At 35.3% G+C, this 22,547-nt stretch overlaps 1 protein-coding gene across 11 annotated transcripts in view; it reads left to right on the top strand.

Moving 5' to 3' along the window:
- ARHGAP32 (Rho GTPase activating protein 32) overlaps positions 1 to 22,547 on the top strand; it is a 307,961-nt gene that overhangs the window by 93,627 nt on the left and 191,787 nt on the right. For all 11 annotated transcript variants that reach the window (XM_077964660.1, XM_077964657.1, XM_077964658.1 and 8 more), the window contains exon 2: positions 16,408 to 16,516. In XM_077964660.1, coding sequence (XP_077820786.1) covers positions 16,412 to 16,516 — 105 coding nt within the window. In that variant the 5' untranslated portion in view covers positions 16,408 to 16,411. The remainder of the gene's footprint in view (positions 1 to 16,407; positions 16,517 to 22,547) is intronic.

Genomic DNA, 22,547 nt, shown 5'->3' with positions numbered 1-22,547 from the left:
GTGATGTTGAGCACTTTTTCCTGTGCTTGTTTGCCATTTGTTGCTGTCTTTTGAGAAATGCCTGTTCAAATCTTTTGCCCATTTTTAAATTGGATTATTACATTTTTTTTTCTGGTTATTTGGATTCCTTATATATTCTGGTTATTCATCCTTTCTACCATGGGTAGTTTGCAAATATTTTCTCCCTTGCTGTGGGTTGTCTCTTCACTTTGTTGATTGTTTTCTTTGCTGTGTAGAAGTTTCTAAAATACTCTTTTAACACTAAGTATAACATTCACCCAACATACTCTCATCAGTGAATTTAATAGTGATCAGCAGAGTCTGATGTGAACCTCCCTTAATCGCAGAAAATTTCAGGCAGTAATGGAGGCTAGCCATTAGGCTGTCTTCATAATCTGCGAAATGAATCTGTGTTAACCATGGGGCATGCCAGTACAAGGCTTTCTTGGTATTTTAGTAATTAAGCCCTTTGGGATGGAGTCCAAGGTGGGCCTTTCTTGTATCTATCGGTAGAGTATTTGATGTTCACGAAAGGCTCTAGAGTACAGAAACTATCTATCGGTGTGAGTATTTGATGTTCACGAAAGGCCCTAGAGTACAGAAACTATATAAACCTGTATAAAAGTTCCTGGTTATTAGGTTGTTTAATTAAAGTTAAAAAGTTTAAACCCAAACTTAATTTTTCTAACTCTTGCATTTCACTTCGGCACTAAACTCCCTTAAATAGTCAGTGGGACTTTCAAAAATAAACGGAATCCCTGAAACATTTAAAGCTCTATTTATAAATTAGTCAATTTTCTTTTTTTTTTAAATTAAACATGTCAAGTGACTAGGTTAGCAAGGTAATAATCAGAGCAAGCAAAACCTTCCCAGATACTTAATTTTGGAAGTTTCACTATACTTTTCTTTACATTCATGATTAATTTCCCTTTCCATGTTCTCATAATCATACATGTATTTTCTGTATTTGAAAATAAAATAATTTCTTTCACCCAGGTTTTCTCTCTCTCTCTCTCTCGTTCTCTCTCTCTCTCTCTCTGGTTTTCTCTCTCTTTCTGTGTATGTGTGTTTGTGTTTTAAATCGTGGTTCTTTTTTCTCCTCTACTTCTCTTCCTCATAAAGTAAGATCTTTAGGAAACTTCAGCTTCCTCCTCTCAGTCTCATACTTCTGGATGAGACTTTTGAAACTCTTTTTCATCCATTCTGCCTCAGTTTAATGTTTTTTGTTTTTTCATTCAGATTTAATTATTTGTGTCATTGTTTAGTGTTTATGTTGCTTCTTCTCTGTATCACATTCTATCTTAATGTATCTGTTTTGAATCATTTGTATTTGCTTGATATCTTCAGTATTTTTGCTCAGTTAAGTTCTCTGGGTGATGTTCTCTGATTTCTTATATAAGTTTAAATACCAATCTGTTTTTTTCTTTTTCTTTGTAGGTAACATGTTCTTTTTGCCTGAATACTTGTTAAGAGTTTCTTTTTTATTGTTAGTTGTGTATATTTTGTTATCAGTTCTTTAGTTTGGAACTTAGTGAGTTGTTTGGAACTTAGTGACTTTCAGTCTACAGAGTCAAACCTTTGTGTTAGGGAAGAAATTTTGTTGTTTCCTATTATTATTGCCTTTGCCTCTATTAAGTCCCCTTAATCTTTTACGATATATTTTTTTTTACATTTTACTTTGTGAATTGAAGTTTTTTTTGTACTTGTTCTCTTAGCTCACTAATTTCATCTTCTTTTTTTAATTGTTCAAATTCAATTTGAGTAGAGAAATTATTTTTAAGGGTTCTTCACATATAGATGTAGAAACACAAGGTATTTGTATAATATTAGGTTATTTTCTTTCTTCTTGAGCTTTGGAGCTTTATTCATTCAGTGTACATGTTTTGTTTTATTCTGACTATTCAGAACCTATCTTTTAACTGCTAAGCAAAATATCTGCGCTTCTTTGCCCTTTCCCCTACTGTGTTTTCTTCAGTAGCCCTATGATGCATATGGCTCTGCCTTGCTTCTTTTAGGGGCGCACACCCATATTAGGAGCCCTCGTCCTTCTGGTCAGTTGTTAAATTTCTTTACAGGTTAATTTTCCAGTTTTTGTTAGTACCCTGGGGGCAAGCATCTCTCTTGTTGTGGAGAGGAGAGGGGTGGGGTATAGCCCTTGAACTTCTGTTTTTCTCTTTAGGTTAGTATGATCCCACTTACCTTTAAGTTTTTCAGTCTTTTTGTCTTTCAGAAGTATATCAAAGTCTGATCTCTGGCCTTCTGGTGCCATCCAGACCATTCTGTTAAGGATTTATTTTTTCCTATTTAACTTAATGATTTTTGAGATACTTGGAGAGATTTGCTTCCTTACATATATGCAGTCTAGGACTGGAAGTCCACTGGGAAGTTTTTTTCATAGATTTTGAGGGGAAACTTCTCTGCAGGGAGCATTCACTGAGGTAGAATCATGGTGCCTTTCATGCAATTTGGTGGGTCTTAGGAGTGTGAATGGCTGCTTCAGTGTCCTCTTCAGGATGGCGAGTGGGGTCTTCCAGGAAAAAATAGTTTTCTACATCTGGAATGACCAAGATATGGTCAAGCATTCCACTTTTCCTATCTGCAAAACAGGGCTTAAAATAGTGTATCAAACAATAACTAGTGAGAAGATAGAATGGAAGAAAAAGTGCCACTTTCAAGAGCAACAAGGAAGATAAGATACCAGAAATAAACTTAAAAACGAACTCTAAAACCTACATGATAAAAATGTAAAACATCATTGAAGAACATAAAAGAAGTTTGGAACAGTTGAATAATATGCCTTGTTCATAACTGGAAATATACAGCACCATAAAGGTGTTAGTTTAAGTTAATTTATAAATTTAATGTGATGATAAGAATCCTTTTTAAAAAACTAAATTGATCTTGGCTAAATAATTTAACCAAGAAACTGTAGGAAAAAGAAAAAGAACAAGGGTAGTGGATATAGAGGACTTTTGCAACCAGATGTTGTAGTGTGAAGTCTTAGTCTCAGTAATTAAAACTCGTTGGTTGTGGGACATGAAGAGATGGTATTATGGGGTAGAATGGAAATCCTAGAAATATACCCACATTCGTAGGAACATTTAGGTATGGTAAAGATGACTTCTCAAAAGCCAATGGAGATAATATGTACTATTCAGTAAATAGTTTTGGAGAAACTGCATATTCACCTGTGGAAATAAAGAAAATAGGAACCCTACCTCATACCAAGGATGAATTAAAAATGATCAAAGATTTAAATGTACTACATGAAAACATAAAAATTTTTAAAGGAAGGCTGGGTGCAGTGACTCATGCCTGTAATCCCAACATTTTGGGAGGCTAAAGTGGCAGGATCCCTTGAGGCCAGGAGTTTGAAAACAGCCTGGTCAACATAGCAAGACCCTGTCACTACAAAAGAAAAATTAAAAACTTAGTCTGGCATGGTGGTACATGCCTGTAGTCCCAGGTATTCAGGAGACTGAAATGGGAGGGTCTCTTGAGCCCAGGAGTTTGAGGCTATAGTAAGCTATGATTACACCACTGCACTCCAGCCCTGGTGACAGAGTGAGACCCTGTCTCAAAACAAAACAAATCAAAAAAGTTAATAGAAAGCATAGAGAATTAAAACAATTTTTTTCTATAATAGGAAGGCATTTTTAATTATGATTTAAAGCAGTTAAAAAAAAAAAAAGCCATGAAGGAAAGGGTTGAGAAATGAGGCTACATAAAATATAAAACATCTACATTACAAAAAACAAAATAAGCAAGGACAAATGACAACCTGGGAAAAATACTTGGAACTCATATTACAGATGAAGGATTAATCTTAATATACAAAGAACTAAAAATGGTTAAGAAAAAGTCCAAGAACCCAATAGAAAAATGGGCTAATATATAAAAAGAATTTTTTTTACTGTTCAAAATTTGTTTTTCAGATAACTTGTACATATATAGAATGACATAGAAATGTATAAACTTATTGTAGCATTGTTTGTAATAGCAGTAGATTGGAAATAATTTATTCAAGTATCCATCAGTAGGGGATTAGTTAAATAAATTATGGAATAGCTACACAGGGGAACATTATATAGTTGTAAAAACATCAAAGAAGTTCTATGAATTGATATGGAAAGTCTCCAGGAAAAGTTAGAGGAAAACAAGGTATACAACAATGTGTAAACCGACTAAGGAGCAGCATATTTACACGTTACTTTTATACTCTGTGTGGATGTATTTTTTTCATTCATATGAATAATTTATGTATAAATATATACAGCTATAGTAATAAAGTTTGGAAGAATATATAGGAAATTGATTACCTGGGCAGGTAGAGAATTTAATGGGTTGGAATTGGGCAGATTGGAGACAGGGATGGAAATAATTTTTCTTTATATACCTTTTTGATTTGTGTATGATTCGGTTGTAATACCTATGAAGAATTATAGTATATAAGACATTTTGAGTGGGAAGTGACCAAAACTGAATTCCAACTGGCTTCAGCAAACCTCTGTTCCATCGTCACCAGCAATATAACTGTCCCCATCAGTGTTAGAGAGTTAGTTTCTTTATTTTATAGGAATTCTGGGAATATTAGATTTATGTAAGTGATTATTAGTCCATATAGGCTAACCAGAACAGAGTTCCTGTATTTTAAGAGGTTTTGCAATCTAATTTATTAATATCCTCTGAAAGTAGGAAAATTTGTTGCACCCTATGATAGCAGATAATTGCTTTTATCAGTTCCAGGCACACACAACGCTGGTAGTCTCAGATTTATATCATCAGCCATGGGTAAAATGAATAGAGAACACCAAACTGAGCACTTAGGACATGTCTCAAAGAGCTGTTCCCTCCAGTGGAATTGAGGCATATTTCTACACAGACAGACAAAAATTGACTACCAAACCAAATTCTCCGTTGCTGACAGAGAGTAGATATCAAAATGGTCTGACCATAAAACAGACTTCCAGCCATTGTTGCCACCAGTGGATAGTAACTATTGCAGAACCGGAACCAAATTTGGCAAAGAACAAGAAATAAAAACAGATCGGAAGAGTAAAAAGAGAAAGACATGCTGCTTGGAATTTATTCCAGGGACCAAGAAAAGAGATGCCTGGGAGTGAACAGTCCCTGAGGGGCAGTTCCTGGGCAATACGCTGTATTTGTCTTGAGAAAGAAATGTGCCTGGACTTCTCTGTGGAACTTCAGCATTGTCAAGTGTAATTTTTCATAAGTTATGAGCAGGAATCTCATGCAAATAAAATGAATACATGACAGATATTTACATAATTTCCTAATGAAGGAAACAGCAAGATGATGAGGCTGGTTCCCATAATCTTTCAATTTGGGAGAAGTAGTTTTCTCTCCTATTTTTCATTTTCATTGAGTGCATTCAGGTTTAAATCTGAAGATGTTTTACAGAAAACTCTGGTAAAAAATACAGCAGTAGGTTACTTAGGTTTTATGGTTGGCAGTCCTTAACTACAGCTTTTTTGTTAGATATGAAACTACATTCAGACACCTTAAGGATAAAATTTGTCCATAATTTTAAAAGCATAGAACAAGAGAGTCAAATAAATGGATACTAAATTTCTTATGGAGTTGATTCATCATTACATGGCCCATAATGTATATAAATATAATTTTTACACCTCTTAAACTGTGTAACATTTACCAATAAACTTTTACACTTTGAGGCATAACACATGTAGTAAAGTCTACAAATCATAAATGTACAGCTTGATAAATTTATACATAATATATACCCAGATAAACACGACCCAATCAAGGTATAGATTATTTCTACCATACCGCAAAACCCTTGTCCCTTCTAGTCAGTACTTCTCCCAAAGATAACTATTATTCTGACTTCTGTCACAGTAGATTAATTTAGCTTGAACTTAATGCCAATAGAATTATATACCATGTACTCTAATGTCTGATTTCTGTTGCACATTTATGAAATTCATCTACTTTTTGCAAATTCCTTTTTATTTATGAGTAGTCTATTGTGCAAAAAATATTAAAAGTATATCTTGTGTTGTTGATATATTTTTTGCCTTAATAAATAATTGTATATAGTGATATATGTAAATACACTTGTTTTTTTTACATATTGACCATGTAAACCAGTGATCTTGCTAACTTATTAATTTTAAATTGCTTATAGAGTCTTTTAGATTGTTTATTTACATGTCATGTCTTCAAATAAAGAAAAATGTTTTCCTTTCCAATTTTTACATTTTTTCTTGCTTTTTTCCCCAAGTGAATAAGACCTCAAGTACAGTGTTGAATAGAAGACCGCATTCTTGTCTTGTTCATGATCTCAGTGGGAAATCATTCAGTATTTCAGTGTTAAGTGTGATGCTTAGCTGTATTTGTGTTTTTCATTAATTTTCATTAAAATATTTTAAAGAATTTATGAATAGGTATTAAATTTTACCTATTGAAATTATATGTGATGGATTACATTTATTGATTTGCGTATGTTGAACCAGGCTTGCATCCCAGGGATGAAGCCAACTTGATCGTGGTAGATAAGTTTTTTGATGTGCTGCTGGATTTGATTTTCCAGTATTTTATTGAGGATTTTTGCATTGATGTTCATGAGAGGTATTGGCCTCAAGTTTTCTTTTTTTGTTGTGTTTCTTTCTGGTTTTGGTATCAGGATGATGCTGGCTTCGTAAAATGAGTTAGGGAGGAGTCCCTCCTTTTTAATTGTTTGGAGTAGTTTCAGAAGGAATGGTACCATCTCCTCTTTGTACCTCTGGTAGAATTTGGCTGTGAATCCATCTGGTCCTGGCCTTTTTTTTGTGGTTGGTAGGCTATTAATTACTGCCTCAATTTCAGAGCTTGTTATTGATCTATTCAGGGATTCAACTTCTTCCTGATTTAGTCTTGGTAGGGTGTATACATCCAGGAATTTATCCATTTCTTCTCGATTTTCTAGTTTATTTGTGTAGAGGTGTTTATAGTATTCTTTGATGGTAGTTTGTATTTCTGTGGGGTCAGTGGTGTCCCTAAACATTTTTTATTGTGTCTATTTGATTCTTCTCTCTCTCCTTTATTAGTCTAGCTAGTTTTTGTTGTTGTTGTTGTTTGTTTGTTTATTTTCAAAAAAACAGCCCCTGGATTCCTTGATTTTTTTTTAAGGGGTTTTCATGTCTCTATCTCCTTCATTTTTTCTCTGATCTTAGTTATTTCTTGTGTTTTGCTAGCTTTTGGATTAGTTTGCTGTTGCCTCTCTAGCTCTTTTAATTGTGATGTTCGGGTGTCCATTTAAGATCTTTCTAGCTTTCTGATGTGCGCATTTAGTGCTATACATTTCCCTCTTAACACTGCTTTAGCTGTGTTCCAGATATTCTGGTATGTTGTCTCTATTTGTTCTCATTTGTTTCAAAGAACTTCCTGATTTCTGGCTCAATTTCCTTATTTACCCAGGGGTCATTGAGGAGCAGGTTGTTCAATTTCCATGAAATTGTGTGGTTTTGAGTGAGTTTCTTAATCTTGAGTTCTAATGTGATTGCATTGTGGTCTGAGAGATTGTTTGTTGTGATGTCAGTTCTTTTGCATTTGCTGAGGACTGTTTACTTCAAATTATTAATTGTAGTCATTTTTAGAATAAGTGCCATGTGGCACTGAGAAGAATGTATATTCTGTTGTTTTGGGGTAGAGAGTTCTGTAGACTTAGGAACCAAAAACAAAACCACATAATTATCTCAACAGATGCAGAAAAGGCCTTTGATAAAATTCAACATCCCTTCATGTTAAAAACTCTCAATAAACTAGATACTGATGGGACATATTTCAAAACAATAAGAGCCAGTATCGTATTGAACCCACAGCCAGTATCATATTGAATGTACAAAAGATGGAAGCATTCTCTTTGAAAACCAGTACAAGACAATGGTTCCCTCTCTAACCACTCCTATTCAACATAGTATTGGAAGTTTTGGCCAGGGAAGTCAGGCAAGAGAAAGAAATAAAGATTATTCAGATAGGAAGAGAGGAAGTCAAGTTGTCTCTGTTTGCAGATGACATGATTTTATATTTAGAAAACCCAGTCATCTTAGCCCAAAAGCTCCTTGAACTGATAAGGAGCTTCAGCAGTCTCAGGATACAAAATGAATGTGTAAAAATCCCAAGCATTCCTTTATATCAACAGTAGCCGAGCAGAGAGCCAAATCATGAATGAACTCCCATTCACAGTTGCTACAAAGAGAATAAAATACCTAGGAATACAGCTATCAAGGGATGTTAAGGGCCTCTTCAAGGAGAACTGCAAACCACTGCTCAAGGAAGTAAGAGATGACACAAATAAATAGAAAAACATGCTATCCTCATGGTTGGGAGGAATCAATATTGTGAAAATGACCATATTGCCCGAAGTAATTTATAGATTCAATGCTATTCGCATCAAACTACCATTGACATTCTTTACAGAATTAGAAAAAACTATTTTAAATTTCATATGAAATCAAAGAAGACTCCATATAGCCAAGACACTCCTAAGCAAAAAGAACAAAGCTGGAGGCATCACGCTACTTGACTTCAAACTATACTACAAGGCTACAGTAACCAAAACAGCAGGCTACCAAAACAGACATATAGACCAATGGAGCAGAGCAGAGACCTCAGCAATAACACCACACATCTACAACCCTCTGATCTTCGACAAACCTGACAAAAAGAAACAATGGGGAAAAGATCTCCTATTCAGTAAATGGTGCGGGGAAAACTGGCTAGCCCTATACAGAAAACTGAACCTAGACCCCTTCCTTTCACCTTATATAAAAATTAACTGAAGATGGATTAAAGACTTAAAGGTAAAACCCCAAACCATAGAAGAAAACCTAAGCAGTACCATTCAGGACATAGGCATGGACAAAGACTTCATAACAAAAACGCCAAAAACAATTGCAATAAAAGCCAAAATTGACAAATGGAATCTAATTAAACTAAATACCTTCTCCACAGCAAAAGAAACTATCATCAGAGTGAACAGGCAACCTATAGAATAGGAGAAAATATTTGCAATCTACCCCTCTGACAAAGGTCTAACATCCAGAATTTACAAGGAACTTCAAACATATTTACGAGAAAAAGAACCCCATCAAAAAGTTGGCAAAGGATACGAACAGACACATCTCAAAGGAAGACATTTACGTGGCCAACAAACATATAAAAAAAGCTCAACATAACTGATCATCAGAGAAATGCAAATCAAAACCACAGTGAGACACCATCTCACACCAGTCAGAATGGCGATTATTAAAAAGTCAGGAAACAATAGATGCTGGTGAGGCTGTGGAGAAATAGAAACACTTTTACACTGTTGGTAGGAATGTAAATTAGTTCAATCCTTGTGGAAGACACTATGGCAATTCCTCAAGGATCTAGAACCAGAAATAACATTTGACCTAGCAATTCCATTACCCAAAGGAATATAAATCATTCTAATATAAAGGCACTTGCACACATATGTTTATTGCAGCACTATTTACAACAGCAGAGACATGGAACCAACCCAAATGGCCATCAATGATAGACTGGATAAAGAAAATGTGGTACAAATGTACCATGGAATACTATAAAGCCATAAAAAGGAATGAGATCATGTCCTTTTCAGGGACATGGACAAAGCTAGAAGCTGTTATCCTCAGCAAGCTAACATAGGAACAGAAAACCAAACACTGCATGTTCTCAGTCATAATTGGGAGTTGAACATTGAGGACAGATGGACACAGAGGGGAACAACACAGATCGGGGCCAGTTGGGGGGTGGAGGGTGAGGGGAGGGAACGTAGAGGACGAGTCAGCAGATGCAGCAAACCACCATGGCACATGTATACCTATGTAACAAACCTGCACGTTCTGCATATGTATCCTTTTTTTTTTTTTTTTAAGAAGAAATTAGAAATTATATATATATATTTCCCTTTAATAGTGTGGTCAATTACAGGGCTTGATTTTAGAACGTTAAATCAATTTGCATTTTGAACTAAAACTCATTCGGTCACTATCCTTTTTGTATATTACTGGGTTTGATTTTATATTTTGTTTAGGAGTTTTATAACTATGTTCATTGTATCAACCTATAATTTTCTCTTCTAGTAATGTCTAGCTTTTGCTGTAAAATCTGGCTTGGCCTTATAGGATAGATTGGGAAGTGTTCCTTTTATTTTTATACTTTGGAAGAATGTTTATACAATTGTTATTTTTTGCTTGTATGTTTAAAAGAATTCAGTGAATTCATTTGGGCTTGGAGTTTCTTTACAGATTAATTTTGTTTAATAGCTGTAGGACTATACAAATTTTTTTGTTGTTTCAGTTTTGGTGAATTGTGTTCTTCAGAGGATTTGTTCATTTCAATTAAATTCTCAACTACATTGCAGTAAAAATGTTCATAGTTAGCCTCAGAATCTTTCTTTCTTTCTTTCTTTGAGACAGAGCCGCACTCTGTGGCCCAGGCTGGAGTGCAGTTGCGCGATCTCCGCTCACTGCAAAGCTCCGCCTCCCGGGTTCATGCCATTCTCCTGCCTCAGTCTCCTGAGTAGCTGGGACTACAGGCGCCTGCCACCATGCCCGGCTAATTTTTTGTATTTTTAGTAGAGATGGGGTTTCACCGTGTTAGCCAGAATGGTCTCCATCTCCTGACCTCGTGATCTGTCCGCTTCAGCCTCCCAAAGTGCTGGGATTACAGCCGTGAGCCACCACGCCCGGCCTGGCCTTAGAGTCTTTTTAATGTTCACAGGCTTTCTGTTTATGGCTCCCTTTTTATTATCTCTATTGTAGATTCTCCATTTTTTTTATTGATCAGACTTCTAGGGATTGTTCATTTTATTAATCTTTTAAAGAATCAACCTTTGGATTTTTCTTTTATACACTTACTCTCTATTTTATTGATTTGTTATTTAAACATTTTAAGATACTTTCCTTGAATTAATTTACTATTGTTTTTCTAGCTTCTTGTGATAGAAGCTTAGAAGTATTAATTTTTCAAGTTGTCTCATTTCCAATATGCATTTAGAGCTATGAATTTTGCTAAACACCTCTTTAGTTGTATCCCACACATTTTCATCTATTGTATTTTCATTATCATTCACATAAAAAGACTTTCTAATTTCCATTGTGATTTTTTGTATTTGATTTATGAGTTATTCAGTATTGTGTTTCTTAATTTCCAAACACTTAGAGGAATTTCTAGTTATCTTTCAGTCATTGATTTTTAGTGCAGTACTGTGGTGGTCACAAAATGTGATTCATTATTTAAATTTTTTGAATTTGTTGAGACTTGGTCTTCTAGCATTTAGTCTATTTGTAAATGTTTCATACACGCTTGAAAAGAATGTGAAAGAAAAAAAGAGTTTTGTAGTTGTTGGGTTTAGTGTCCTGTGTTAGGTTCACATTGGAAAATTGAATTGTTCAAGTCATATACTTATGGTTTTGTCTGCTTATTCTATCTTATTGAGAGAGAGTTGCTAAAGTCTGCAACTGTGATTGTGAATTTTATCTATTTTTTAGTTCTTTCAACTTTATGTATTTTGAAGCTGTGTTATTTTTTGCATACAAATTTTGTTTACAGTTTATTGCATATAAATTATGTTAACCAGTTAATTTGATGCTTTTATGAAACGTCCCCCTTTATCTCTAGTAATACCTTGTGCCTAAGGTCTACTTTGCCTGATGTAATATAACTACACTAGCCTTGTTTGGCTAGTGTTTACATGGTATCAATTTTTGTAATTCTTCCATTTTCTACCTTTTGGTGTTGTTATATTTAAAGTATGTCTCTTAGGATATAGTTGTTGCTTTTTATTTTGAGACAAGTTCCTGCTCTGTCACCCAGGCTGGAGTACAGTGGTGTGAACACGGCTCACTGCAGCGTTGACCTCCTGGGCTCAGGTGATCCTCTTACCTCAGCCTGTGGATTTGCTGGGACCACAGGTGTACACCATTTCACCTGGCTAATTTTTTTTTTTACTATAAGTTCTAGGGTGCATGTGCACAACGTGCAGGTTTGTTACCTATGTATACATGTGCCGTGTTGGTGTGCTGCACCCATTAACTTGTCATTCACATTAGGTATATCTCCTAATGCTATCCCTCCCCACTCCCCCCACCCCACGACAGGCCCTGGTGTGTGATGTTACCCTTCCTGTGTCCGAGTGTTCTCATTGTTCAGTTCTCACCTATGAGTGAGAACATGCCGTGTCTGGTTTTTTGTCCTTGCAATAGTTTGCTGAGAATGATGGTTTCCAGCTTCATCCATGTCCCTACAAATGACATGAACTCATCCTTTTTTATGGCTGCATAGTATTCCATGGTGTATATGTGCCACATTTTCTTAATCCAGTCTATCATTGATGGAAATTTGGGTTGGTTCCAAGTCTTTGCTATTGTCAATAGTGCCACAATAAACATACATGTGCATGTGTCTTTATAGCAGCATGATTTAAAGTCCTTTGGGTATATACCCAGTAATGGGATGGCTAGGTCAAACGGTATTTCTGGTTCTAGATCCTTGAGGAATCGCCACACTGTCTTCCACAATGGTTGTACTAGTTTACAGTCCCACCAACAGTGTAAAAGTGTTCCTATTTCTCCACATCCTCTCCAGCACCTGTTGTTTCCTGACTTTTTAATGATCGCCATTCTAACTGGTGTGAGTGGTCCCTCATTGTGGTTTTGATTTGCATTTCTCTGATGGTCACCTGGCTAATTTTTGTATTTTTTTTTTTTTTTTTTTTTTACAGATGGGGTCCCACTGTCTTGCCCAGTCTGGTCTTGAACTCCTGGGCACAAGTAATTTGCCCATCTTGGCCTCCTGAAGTGCTAGGATTATAGGCATGAGCCACTGCACCCAGCAGTTGTTGGTTTTTAAATCCATTCTTATAGTCTTTGTATTTTAATAGGGATCTTCAAGTCCATTTACTTTTTTTAATTAATAGAAATCACATGCCATGTGATTCACTTTTAAAGTGTACAGTTTAGTGGTTTTTAATATATTCACAAAGTTATACGAAAACCACCATTATCTAATTCTAGAACATTTGAGAAAGAAATCCCTTACCTGTTAGTAGAATTCTCCATGTCTCCATCTCCCCAGCCTCTGGAAACAACTAATACACTTTTTATCTCTATGGGCTTGACTATTCTGAAAATTTCATATATAGAGAATTATATGATTTGTGGTCTTTTGCAACTGACATTTTATTTAGGATAATGTTTTCAATGTTTATCCCTGTGGTAGCATGAATCAGCACTTCATTCTTTTTTAATGACTGAAACATATTTTATTTTGTGTACCTAGTGCATTTTGTTTATTTATCTTTCAGTTGCTGGGCATTTGGATTGTCCCTGCTTTTTGGCTATTATGAATAATATTGCTATGAATATTCATGTACAAGTTCTTGGTAGACGTATTTTTATTTCTCTTGATTAAATACCAAGAGTAGAATTGCTTGGTCATTTGGTAATTCTCTGTTTAACATTTTGAGAAACTGCCAGTCTTTTCCACAGTGGCTGTGCCATTTTACATTCCTTCCAATAATGAATGAGAGGTCTGATTTCTCCATATCTTTTCCAGCTAGTCTGCTTGCTTTCCAAATTATTAATGTGCTTGGATTTAAGTTTACCATTTTAATATTTGTTTTTATTTGCCTTGTTTTATTTCTTATCTTATTCTTTATTTCCTGCCTTCTCTTAGATTAATATGTATGTTTTATTATTTTTTATTTTTCAAAATTCTTTTCCTTTTCCTCTATCAGCTTTTTAGTTATACATTTATTTCTCATTCTTTTAGTGCTCACTATAGAGACTGCAACATATATCTTTGACTTATTTAGTCTTCCATAAAATAGAACTTTTTTCACTTCTTAACCAATAGAGAAATCCTAAACTGTTTGACTGAATGTACATTTCTTATCCTTTATGTTTTTAATGTTTATATATTGTAAACTTCATAAGACATTATTTTATGTTTATATAGTATTTATATAGTATTTACTTATATTTCCCCGTTTTTGCCCTTTGTTCTTTTTATGTGTTTCTGCAGTTTTTGAATCAGTTTTCTTCAATTAGGAATTCTCTTTACTATTTCTTTTATTGCAGGTCTCTTGGTGGTAACTTTTTTCAGCTTTCATTTGTAAATAATTTGTTTTACCCGCTTTCAAGATGGTTACTTTGGTGAGGTAGAAGATTCTAGGTTGGAAGTATTTTTCTTTTAGCACACTGAAGGTTCATTGCATTGTTTTCTTTTCCATTGAAATGTCTTCTCACATTGGTATTGCTTCTTGGAAGTCAACTTTAAAAAATTCTCTGGCTGCTTTTAAGAATTTCTCTTTGTGTTTGTTTTTTAGCAGTTTGACTGTAATTTACCTATGGTTTTAATTTTTTAAAATTCTGCTTGAGATTTATAGAATTTCTTTGAATCCTTAGTTTGATGATTTCATCAGTTTTGAAAACTATTTAGCATTCATTTTCAAATATTGCTTTTGTCATATTCTCTTTTTTAAAAAAATTATCTCCCTTATCTCTGTCATCAATTTAGACATATTTGAGATCTTTTTTTTAAACCAAGTCTCTTATCCTTTATATTATTTTGTGTGTTTTCTGTTCCCTTTTTCTCTGTGTTCTTCAATGTGGATATTTTCTACTGAACTACGTTCCAGTTCACTAACCCTCTCTTTAGCTATGTTTATTGTTCCACTAAATTTGTCTAGTTAGTTCTTAATTTCAGATACTGTATTTTTCAGTTTTAGAATAAACATTTCATTGTATGGTTTCCAATTCTCTGTTGAAATTCATCATTTCTCTCCTATTTTTTACTTTCATTCAATTGAACATATAAATCATAAATATTTTTAACAACTTGATAAAAACTTATCTAAATTCTTATGTATCCCTCTTCTCCCCATACTGTGTTCCAGAAAAGTAACTGCTTGTCATCCATCTAATCTCAGAGAGGCTTGTGTTTCCATAGTGTGTAAACTAGTTGGTTGCCCTGAGACCTGAGTTTTCTGTTGTGTCCTAGAGAAGTTAGGATTTCCAGATAATCTATTTTTTTTTAATTTATTAATACTAGGCTAGGAGTGATGCTGTTTACAGCTTTCTGCATCATAGGCAGAAAATCACAAATGCCATTTGAAAGTCTCTTTCTGATAATGCTAAGATCTGAATGAAATGTGAGTCTTTCTGGTTTGACTTTTTTTCCTCAATTTTCACTAGTTCTTGTTTTTTTTTGAGTGTGCCTCATAATGTTTATTGGATACTAGATAATGTGGATGAAAGATCTGCAGAGAGTCTGGAGAATGTTTTTTCCTCCAAAGACAGTTAATTTTCCTTCCTGTGCTTCTGATTCTGTTAAGGCTTGGTTTGGGGCTTTGTTAGAATTTTTCTATTGCTATTTTGTCCATACTCTTAAGGCGTGGCTTTTTTAGAGTCACATCTAAGAGCTCAGGGATTTTTCAGTGCTCCTCCATCTTGGCAGTGCTTGCTTGCCAGTCCATCTCCTCAACATTAATGGGCTGCTAAAATGTCTACTTGCCTCTTTACTTGGTTTGATTTGTTTTGGGTTTCTTGGCATCCTGTCCTACATATTTGTAAGCTTAGGAATCAGTTAATAATTTGAGGTGAATTTTACTGTAGATTTCTGGGCTCTTTCTTTTTAGGTCTTTTTTGGGGGTATTTTGCCTCCGGAATTCCTCCCTGCTTTGGTAATCCCAGCCTCCAACCTCTGCCTTCTCATCCCACTAAGATTGCAGTTATTATCTTGGTCTCTATTTCCCATGATTGATTTGAAAAATTATCTTATGCAAAAAGAAGGATTAAATGTGGAATTTGCTTGATTGGGCTTTCCTTCTCTCAAAGTTTGTAGCCCTGGAAGTCCCATCTGTATTGGCTGCTTTCTGTTGCCTTCAGATAAGTTGTTTTATATGTTTTGCCCAGCATTCATAGTTGTTCTCATTGAAAATGCTTATTTGTTGCACTCTGCTCCATTGATTGGAACCAGAAATACCGTGTCTCTTGTTTTTTCTGAAATGATACCAATGCTTAGCACAGTTCTGTAAATATTGATTCAGAGTAACTAATTGTTGTTGCAAATCTTTTCAAGGTTCAAATTGTGTTGAACTGATAAAAATCAGTTTTTATATAATAACCATGGACCATAAAGGTTAACTAGCTATAAACCTTATTTTATCTTCTGGAATAAAAGCAGGTGTTTGGTACATTAGGAGAGACCTCTGAAAGCCAGAGTAGAAATAAAGGATCACTGCTATTCACTTAAGCTCTTTTAGCTAAACTTCAAATCTGACTCGTAGTTTTTCTGCTCTCTCAGTTGTGATCATTGGAAGGCTTTCACAGAATTGGAAATTCTTATCTGAATCTTTCATGTTTTGATCTCTAGGAAGATGAAGTCCTCAGTACATTCTGAAGAAGATGATTTTGTTCCAGAGCTACATAGAAATGTACACCCTCGAGAGCGGCCTGATTGGGAAGAAACTCTTAGCGCAATGGTAAATCAGTTTTATACAATTGTTCATATATACATGTATATGTATATATAGCACTTATATAAGGAAAAGGAACTGAGGACACATTACACAAATTTTGTTGCTTTGTTCATTTATTCAGGAAATGTTTATTGAGTGAATACTGTATATTTGGCACTGTTGTAGAGTCTGTGGGCAGAGTAATAGGGTTACAGAGTGGTAAAAATACAGTGTGAAAGGATAGGTGCTAATTATATATAGTAGTCACAGATGGCCTCTGTGGGAAGATGAGGTTTGATCAAAGACCTGAAGGAGGTGAGGGAGCGAGTAGTGTGTTTATCTGAAAACACATCATTTTAGGCAATGGAAGAACAAGTTACAGGCTGTGGCATAGGATTAGAGAACAAGTTGGAAGACACACAAATAGCATAGTGTGGCTGAAACTGGATGAGAAAGAAATGAGGTCAGAGAAGTGGTTTGGGTGGGTGGAAAGCAGATCATGCAGTTTCTTGTACTTTATTGATGGAGACTTTGGCTTTTTATGCTGAGTGAGATGAGAAACCATTGGAGGATTTTTGGCTGAGCAGTGACACAGTCTGACTTAAAATGTTAAGTCTCAGGTTACTGTGAGTAGGAGGAGGCAAAAGAGGAAGTAAAGAGAATTTGTGTGTTATAATTAATAGGTAAATAGTGATGGTAGCTTGAACCAGGACGATAGCACATATGGCGAGAATTGGTTAGATGCTATAGTTTTACTGATAAAGCCAGCCGTTTTGTCAATGAATGGGTAATAAGAGTATGAGATAAAGATGTATTAAGAATGGCTTCAAGTTTTTTGACTTCTTCCACCTGAAGGATGGAATTTATAGTACTGAGATGCTGGAAAAGAAGTTTTTGTTGGGGGATAGATGGAAAAATCAGCAGTGTAGTTTTTCACATGATACATTTTAGATACTCATTTAGTTTATTAAAACTTTTTGTAACAGGTCTATTCATAAGAATGAAGAAATTCTTCTTTTGTGGGAGAGGACGTTTTACTTAACTGGTTAAGAGTCAGCGTTCTCTGTCAAAATAAAATGCAAATGTTCATCTATCAGTTCTGATCTGTAATGATATTTTACTTATTTCATTTTTGAAAATGTCTTTCACTCAAATAGGCACAGCAAATACTGACATAAATTCACAAACATTTTAATTGAACATATTTGTCACTAAGAAGGCATTTATAGAGTTCTGTTAGATTCTCTTCTTGATACTTGCCTTTTAGTATGTTATTACATTTTCTATTAGTCAATTCCAATTAAAGATTAGGTGGAAGTTCTCAGTTGCACAGTTAAATGGAATCTGCAGTATGGAAATTTACTTTGCATTTACATGTGATCTGAAAAACCCTACTGGACCTGTAGTTTGAGCTCAGAAAAAAATATTCACTACCCATTTGTATGGGAATGGCAGTCTCCCTTCTTGTTTTAATATTTGATAGTTTGGGATGCATGGACAGTAGCTTGTGATTACTTGTGATTCTCAAAATACTAGTCGTCATTAAGATGACTTTATTGTCAGTGTTTCTTGTATATAAGCTATGTTTCTCTTGTAATTGTACATTAAGTTCGCCAAGAAATATCATCAAGTCTGCAGTAAAAACTAATTAGCACTAAGTCATTTAGTGTTCCATAGTAGATGTCAAAAATAGGTATATCTAAAGCCTTTTTGTATTCTACACATATTTTTACCAAAATTGGTTATAATGTATCTTAGCAGATTCCACTTCAGGTTGTACTGAATTAATGTTTGCTCAAGTTAGGTGAGAATATTCTTGCCTGTAGTTGTCCCATGCAGACTGTTCATAGGAGCTAATTCTTCACCCACTTCACACTCAATATTGACTCCTCAACAACAATAGCAATATTGGTTCCATTTTTTGACTTATCAAGAGTCAAGGAAAACCACTTAAAATCATTTGCCTTGTTTTTTAAGTGACTGTTGATTTGCTTCCAATGTCCTCAACTTTAAAAAAAAATTATTATTATGTGTAATTTATTTTAGATTTTTAAAATGATACTTTTAAGTTCTGGAGTACATGTGCAGAACATGCAGGTTTGTTACATAGGTATACATGTTCCATGGTGGTTTGCTGCACCCATCAACCTGTCATCTTCATTAGGTATTTCTCCTAATGCTATCCTTTCCCTAGCCCCCAACCCTGCGACAGGCCCTGGTGTGTGATGTTCCCCTCACTATGTCCATGTGTTCTCATTGTTCAACTCCCACTTATGAGTGAGAACATGCAGTGTTTGGTTTTCTGTTCCTATGTTACTTTGCTGAGAATGATGGTTTCTAGCATCATCCATATCCCTGCAAAGGACATGAACTCATCCTTTTTTATGGTTGAACAGTATTCCATGGTGTATATGTGCCACATTTTTTTATCCAGTCTATCATTGATGGGCATTTGGGTTGGTTCCAAGTCTTTGCTATTGTGAACAGTGTTGAAGTAAGCATATGTGTGCATTTGTCTTTATAGCAGAATGATTTATAATCCTTTGGGTATATACTCAGTAATGGGATTGCTGAGTTAAATGGTATTTCTGTTTCTAGATCCTTGAGGAGTCGCCACACTGTCTTCCACAATGCTTGAACTAATTTACACTCCCACCAACAGTGTAAAAGTGTTCCTATTTCTCCACATCCTTTCCAGCATCTGTTGTTTCCTGACTTTTTAATGATTGCCATTCTAACTAGTGTGAGGTGGTATCTCATTGTGGTTTTGATTTGCATTTCTCTAATGACCAGTGATGATGAGCTTTTTTCATGTTTGCTGGCCGCATAAATGTCTTCTTTTGAGAAGTGTCTGTTCATATCCTTCGCTTTTTGATGGGCTTTTTTTTTTTTTTTTCTTGTAAATTTGTTTAAGTTCCTTGTAGATTCTGGATATTAGCCCTTTGTCAGATAGATTGCAAAAATTTTCTCCATTTCTGTAGGTTACCTGTTCACTCTGATGATAGTTTCTTTTGCTGTGGAGAAGGTCTTTAGTTAAATTAGATCCCATTTGTCAATTTTGGCTTTTTTTGCCTTTGCTTTTGGTGTTTTAGTCATGAAGTCTTTGCACATGCCTATGTCCTGAATGGTATTGCCTAGGTTTTCTTCTAGAGTTTTTATGGTTTTAGATCTTATGTTTAAGTCTTTAATTCATTTTGAGTTAATTTTTGTATAAGGTGTGAGGAAGGGGTCCAGTTTCAATTTTTTGCATATGGGTAGCCAGTTTTCGCAGCACCATTTATTAAATAGGGAATCCTTTCCCTATTGCTTTTGTCAGGTTTGTCAAAGATCAGAGGGTTGTAGATGTGTAGCATTATTTGAGGCTTCTGTTCTGTTCCATTGGTCTATATATCTGTTTTGGCACCAGTACCATGCTCTTTTGGTTACTCTAGCCTTGGAGTATAGTTTGAAGTCAGGTAGTGTGATGCCTCCAACTTTGTTCTTTTTGCTTAGGATTATCTTGGCTATACCGGCTCTTTTTTTGGTTCCATATTAAATTTAAAGTAGTTTTTTCTAATTCTGTGAAGACAGTCAGTGGTAGCTTGATGGGGGATAGCATTAAATCCTTAAATTACTTTGGGCAGTATGGCCATTTTCACAATACTGATTCTTCCTATCCATGAGCATGGAATGTTTTTCCATTTTTTGTGTCATCTCTTATTTCGTTAAGCAGTGGTTTGTAGTTCTCCTTGAAGAAGTCCTTCATATCCCTTGTAAGTATTTTATTCTCGTTGTAGGTATTTTATTCTCATAGTATCGTCATCCTAGGTATTTTATCATCCTAGGTATTTTATTCTCTTTTAGCCATTGTGAGTGGGAGTTCATTCATGATTTGGCTCTCTGTTTGTCTGTTATTGGTGTATAGGAATGCTTGTGATTTTTGCACATTGATTTTGTATCCTGAGACTTCGCTGAAGTTGCTGATCAGTTTAAGGAGATTTTGGGTTGAGATGATGGGGTTTTTCAAAATATACAGTCACGTCATCTGCAAACAGAGACAGTTTGACCTCCTCTCTTCCTATTTGAATACCCTTTATTTCTTTCCCTTGCCTGATATCCCTGGCCAGAATTTCTAGTACTGTGTTGAATAGGAGTGATGAGGGAGGGCATCCTTGTCTTTTGCCGGTTTTCAACGGGAATGCTTCCAGCTTTTGCCCATTCAGTATGATACTGGCTGTGGGTTTGTCATAAATAGCTCTTATTATTTTGAGATATGTTCCATCAATACCTAGTTTATTGAGAGTTTTTAGCGTGAAAGGGTGTTGAATTTTATCGAAGGTATTTTCTGCATCTATTGAGATAATTGTGGTTTTTGTCATTGGTTCTATTTATGTCATTGGTTCTGTTTTGTTATTGGTTCTGTTGCGATGGATTATGCTTATTGATTTGCATATGTTGAACCATCCTTGTATCGCAGGGTTGAAGCCGACTTGATCATGGTGGATAAGCTTTTCGATGTGCTCCTGGATTCGGTTTGCCAGTATTTTATTGAGGATTTTTGCATTGATGTTCATCAGGGATATTGGCCTGAAATTTTCTTTTTTTGTTGTGTCTCTGCCAGGTTTTGGTATCAGGATAATGCTGGGCTCATAAAATGAGTTAAGGACGAGTCCTTCTTTTTCGGTTGTTTGGAATAGTTTCAGAAGGAATGGTACCAGCTTCTCTTTGTACCTCTAGTAGAATTTGGCTGTGAATCCCATCTGGTCCTGGGCTTTTTTTTTTTTTTTGGTTGGTAGGCTATTAATTACTGCCTCAATTTCAGAACTTGTTATTGGTCTATTCAGGGATTCGACTTCTTCCTGGTTTAGTCTTGGGAAGGTGTATGTGTCCAGGAATCTATCCATTTCTTCTCGATTTTCTAGTTTATTTGTGTAGAGGTGTTTATAGTATTCTCTGATTGTAGTTTGTATTTCTGTGAGATCAGTGGTAATATCCGCTTTATTATTTTTTATTGTGTCTATTTTATTCTTCTCTCTTTTCTTCTTTATTAGACTGGCTAGCAGTCTATCCATTTTGTTAATCTTTTCAAGAAACTAGCTCCTGGATTCATTGATTTTTTTAAAGAGTTTTTTGTGTCTCTCTCCTTCAGTTCTGCTCCTGTCTTACTTATTTCTTGTCTTCTATTAGATCTTGAATTTGTTTGCTCTTGCTTCTCTAGTTCTCTTAACTGATGTTAGGCTACCAATTTTAGATTTTTCCCACTTTCTCCTGTGGTCATTAATGCTATAAATTTCCCTCTAAACACTGCTTTAACTTGTCCCAGAGATTCTGGTACGTTGTGTCTTTGTTCTCATTGGTTTCAAAGAACTTATTTCTGCCTTAATTGTGTTATTTACCCAGTAGTCATTCAGGTGCAGTTTGTTCATTTTCCATGTAGTTGTGGGGTTTTGAGTGAGTTTCTTAATCCTCAGTTTTATTTTGATTGCCTGTTGTCTGAGAGACTGTTATGATTTCCATTCCTTTGCATTTGCTGAGGAGTGTTTTACTTCCAGTTATGTGGTCAATTTTAGAATAAATGCGATATGGGTGCTGACAAGAATGTATAGTCTGTTGATTTGGGGGTGGAGAGTTCTGTACATGTCCATTAGGTCCGTTTCGTCCAGAGCTGATTTCAAGTCCTGAATATCCTTGTTAATTTTCTGTCTTGTTGATCTGTCTAACATTGACAGTGGGGTGTTAACGTCTCCCACTATTATTGTGTAGGAGTCTAAGTCTCTTTGTAGGTCTCTAAAGACTTGCTTTATGCATCTGATGCTCCTGGGGTTTATGTGTGGACGTCCTTTTTGTTGATGTTGATGCTATTCCTTTCTGTTTGTTAGTTTTCCTTCTAATAGCGAGGTCCCTCTGCTGCAGGTTTGCTGGAGTTTTCTGTAGGTCCACTACAGACCCTGTTTGCCTGGGTATCACCAGCAGAGACTGCAGAACATCAGAGATTGCTGCGTATTCCTTTCTCTGGAAGCTTTGTCCCAGAGGGGCATCTGCCAGATGCCAGCTAGAGCTCTCCTACATGAGGTGT

The sequence above is a fragment of the Macaca mulatta genome, chromosome 14 (assembly GCF_049350105.2).
Source record: "Macaca mulatta isolate MMU2019108-1 chromosome 14, T2T-MMU8v2.0, whole genome shotgun sequence".
Classification (NCBI taxonomy): Eukaryota; Metazoa; Chordata; class Mammalia; order Primates; family Cercopithecidae; genus Macaca; species Macaca mulatta.
This window is presented reverse-complemented; position numbering and strand designations above follow the sequence as displayed.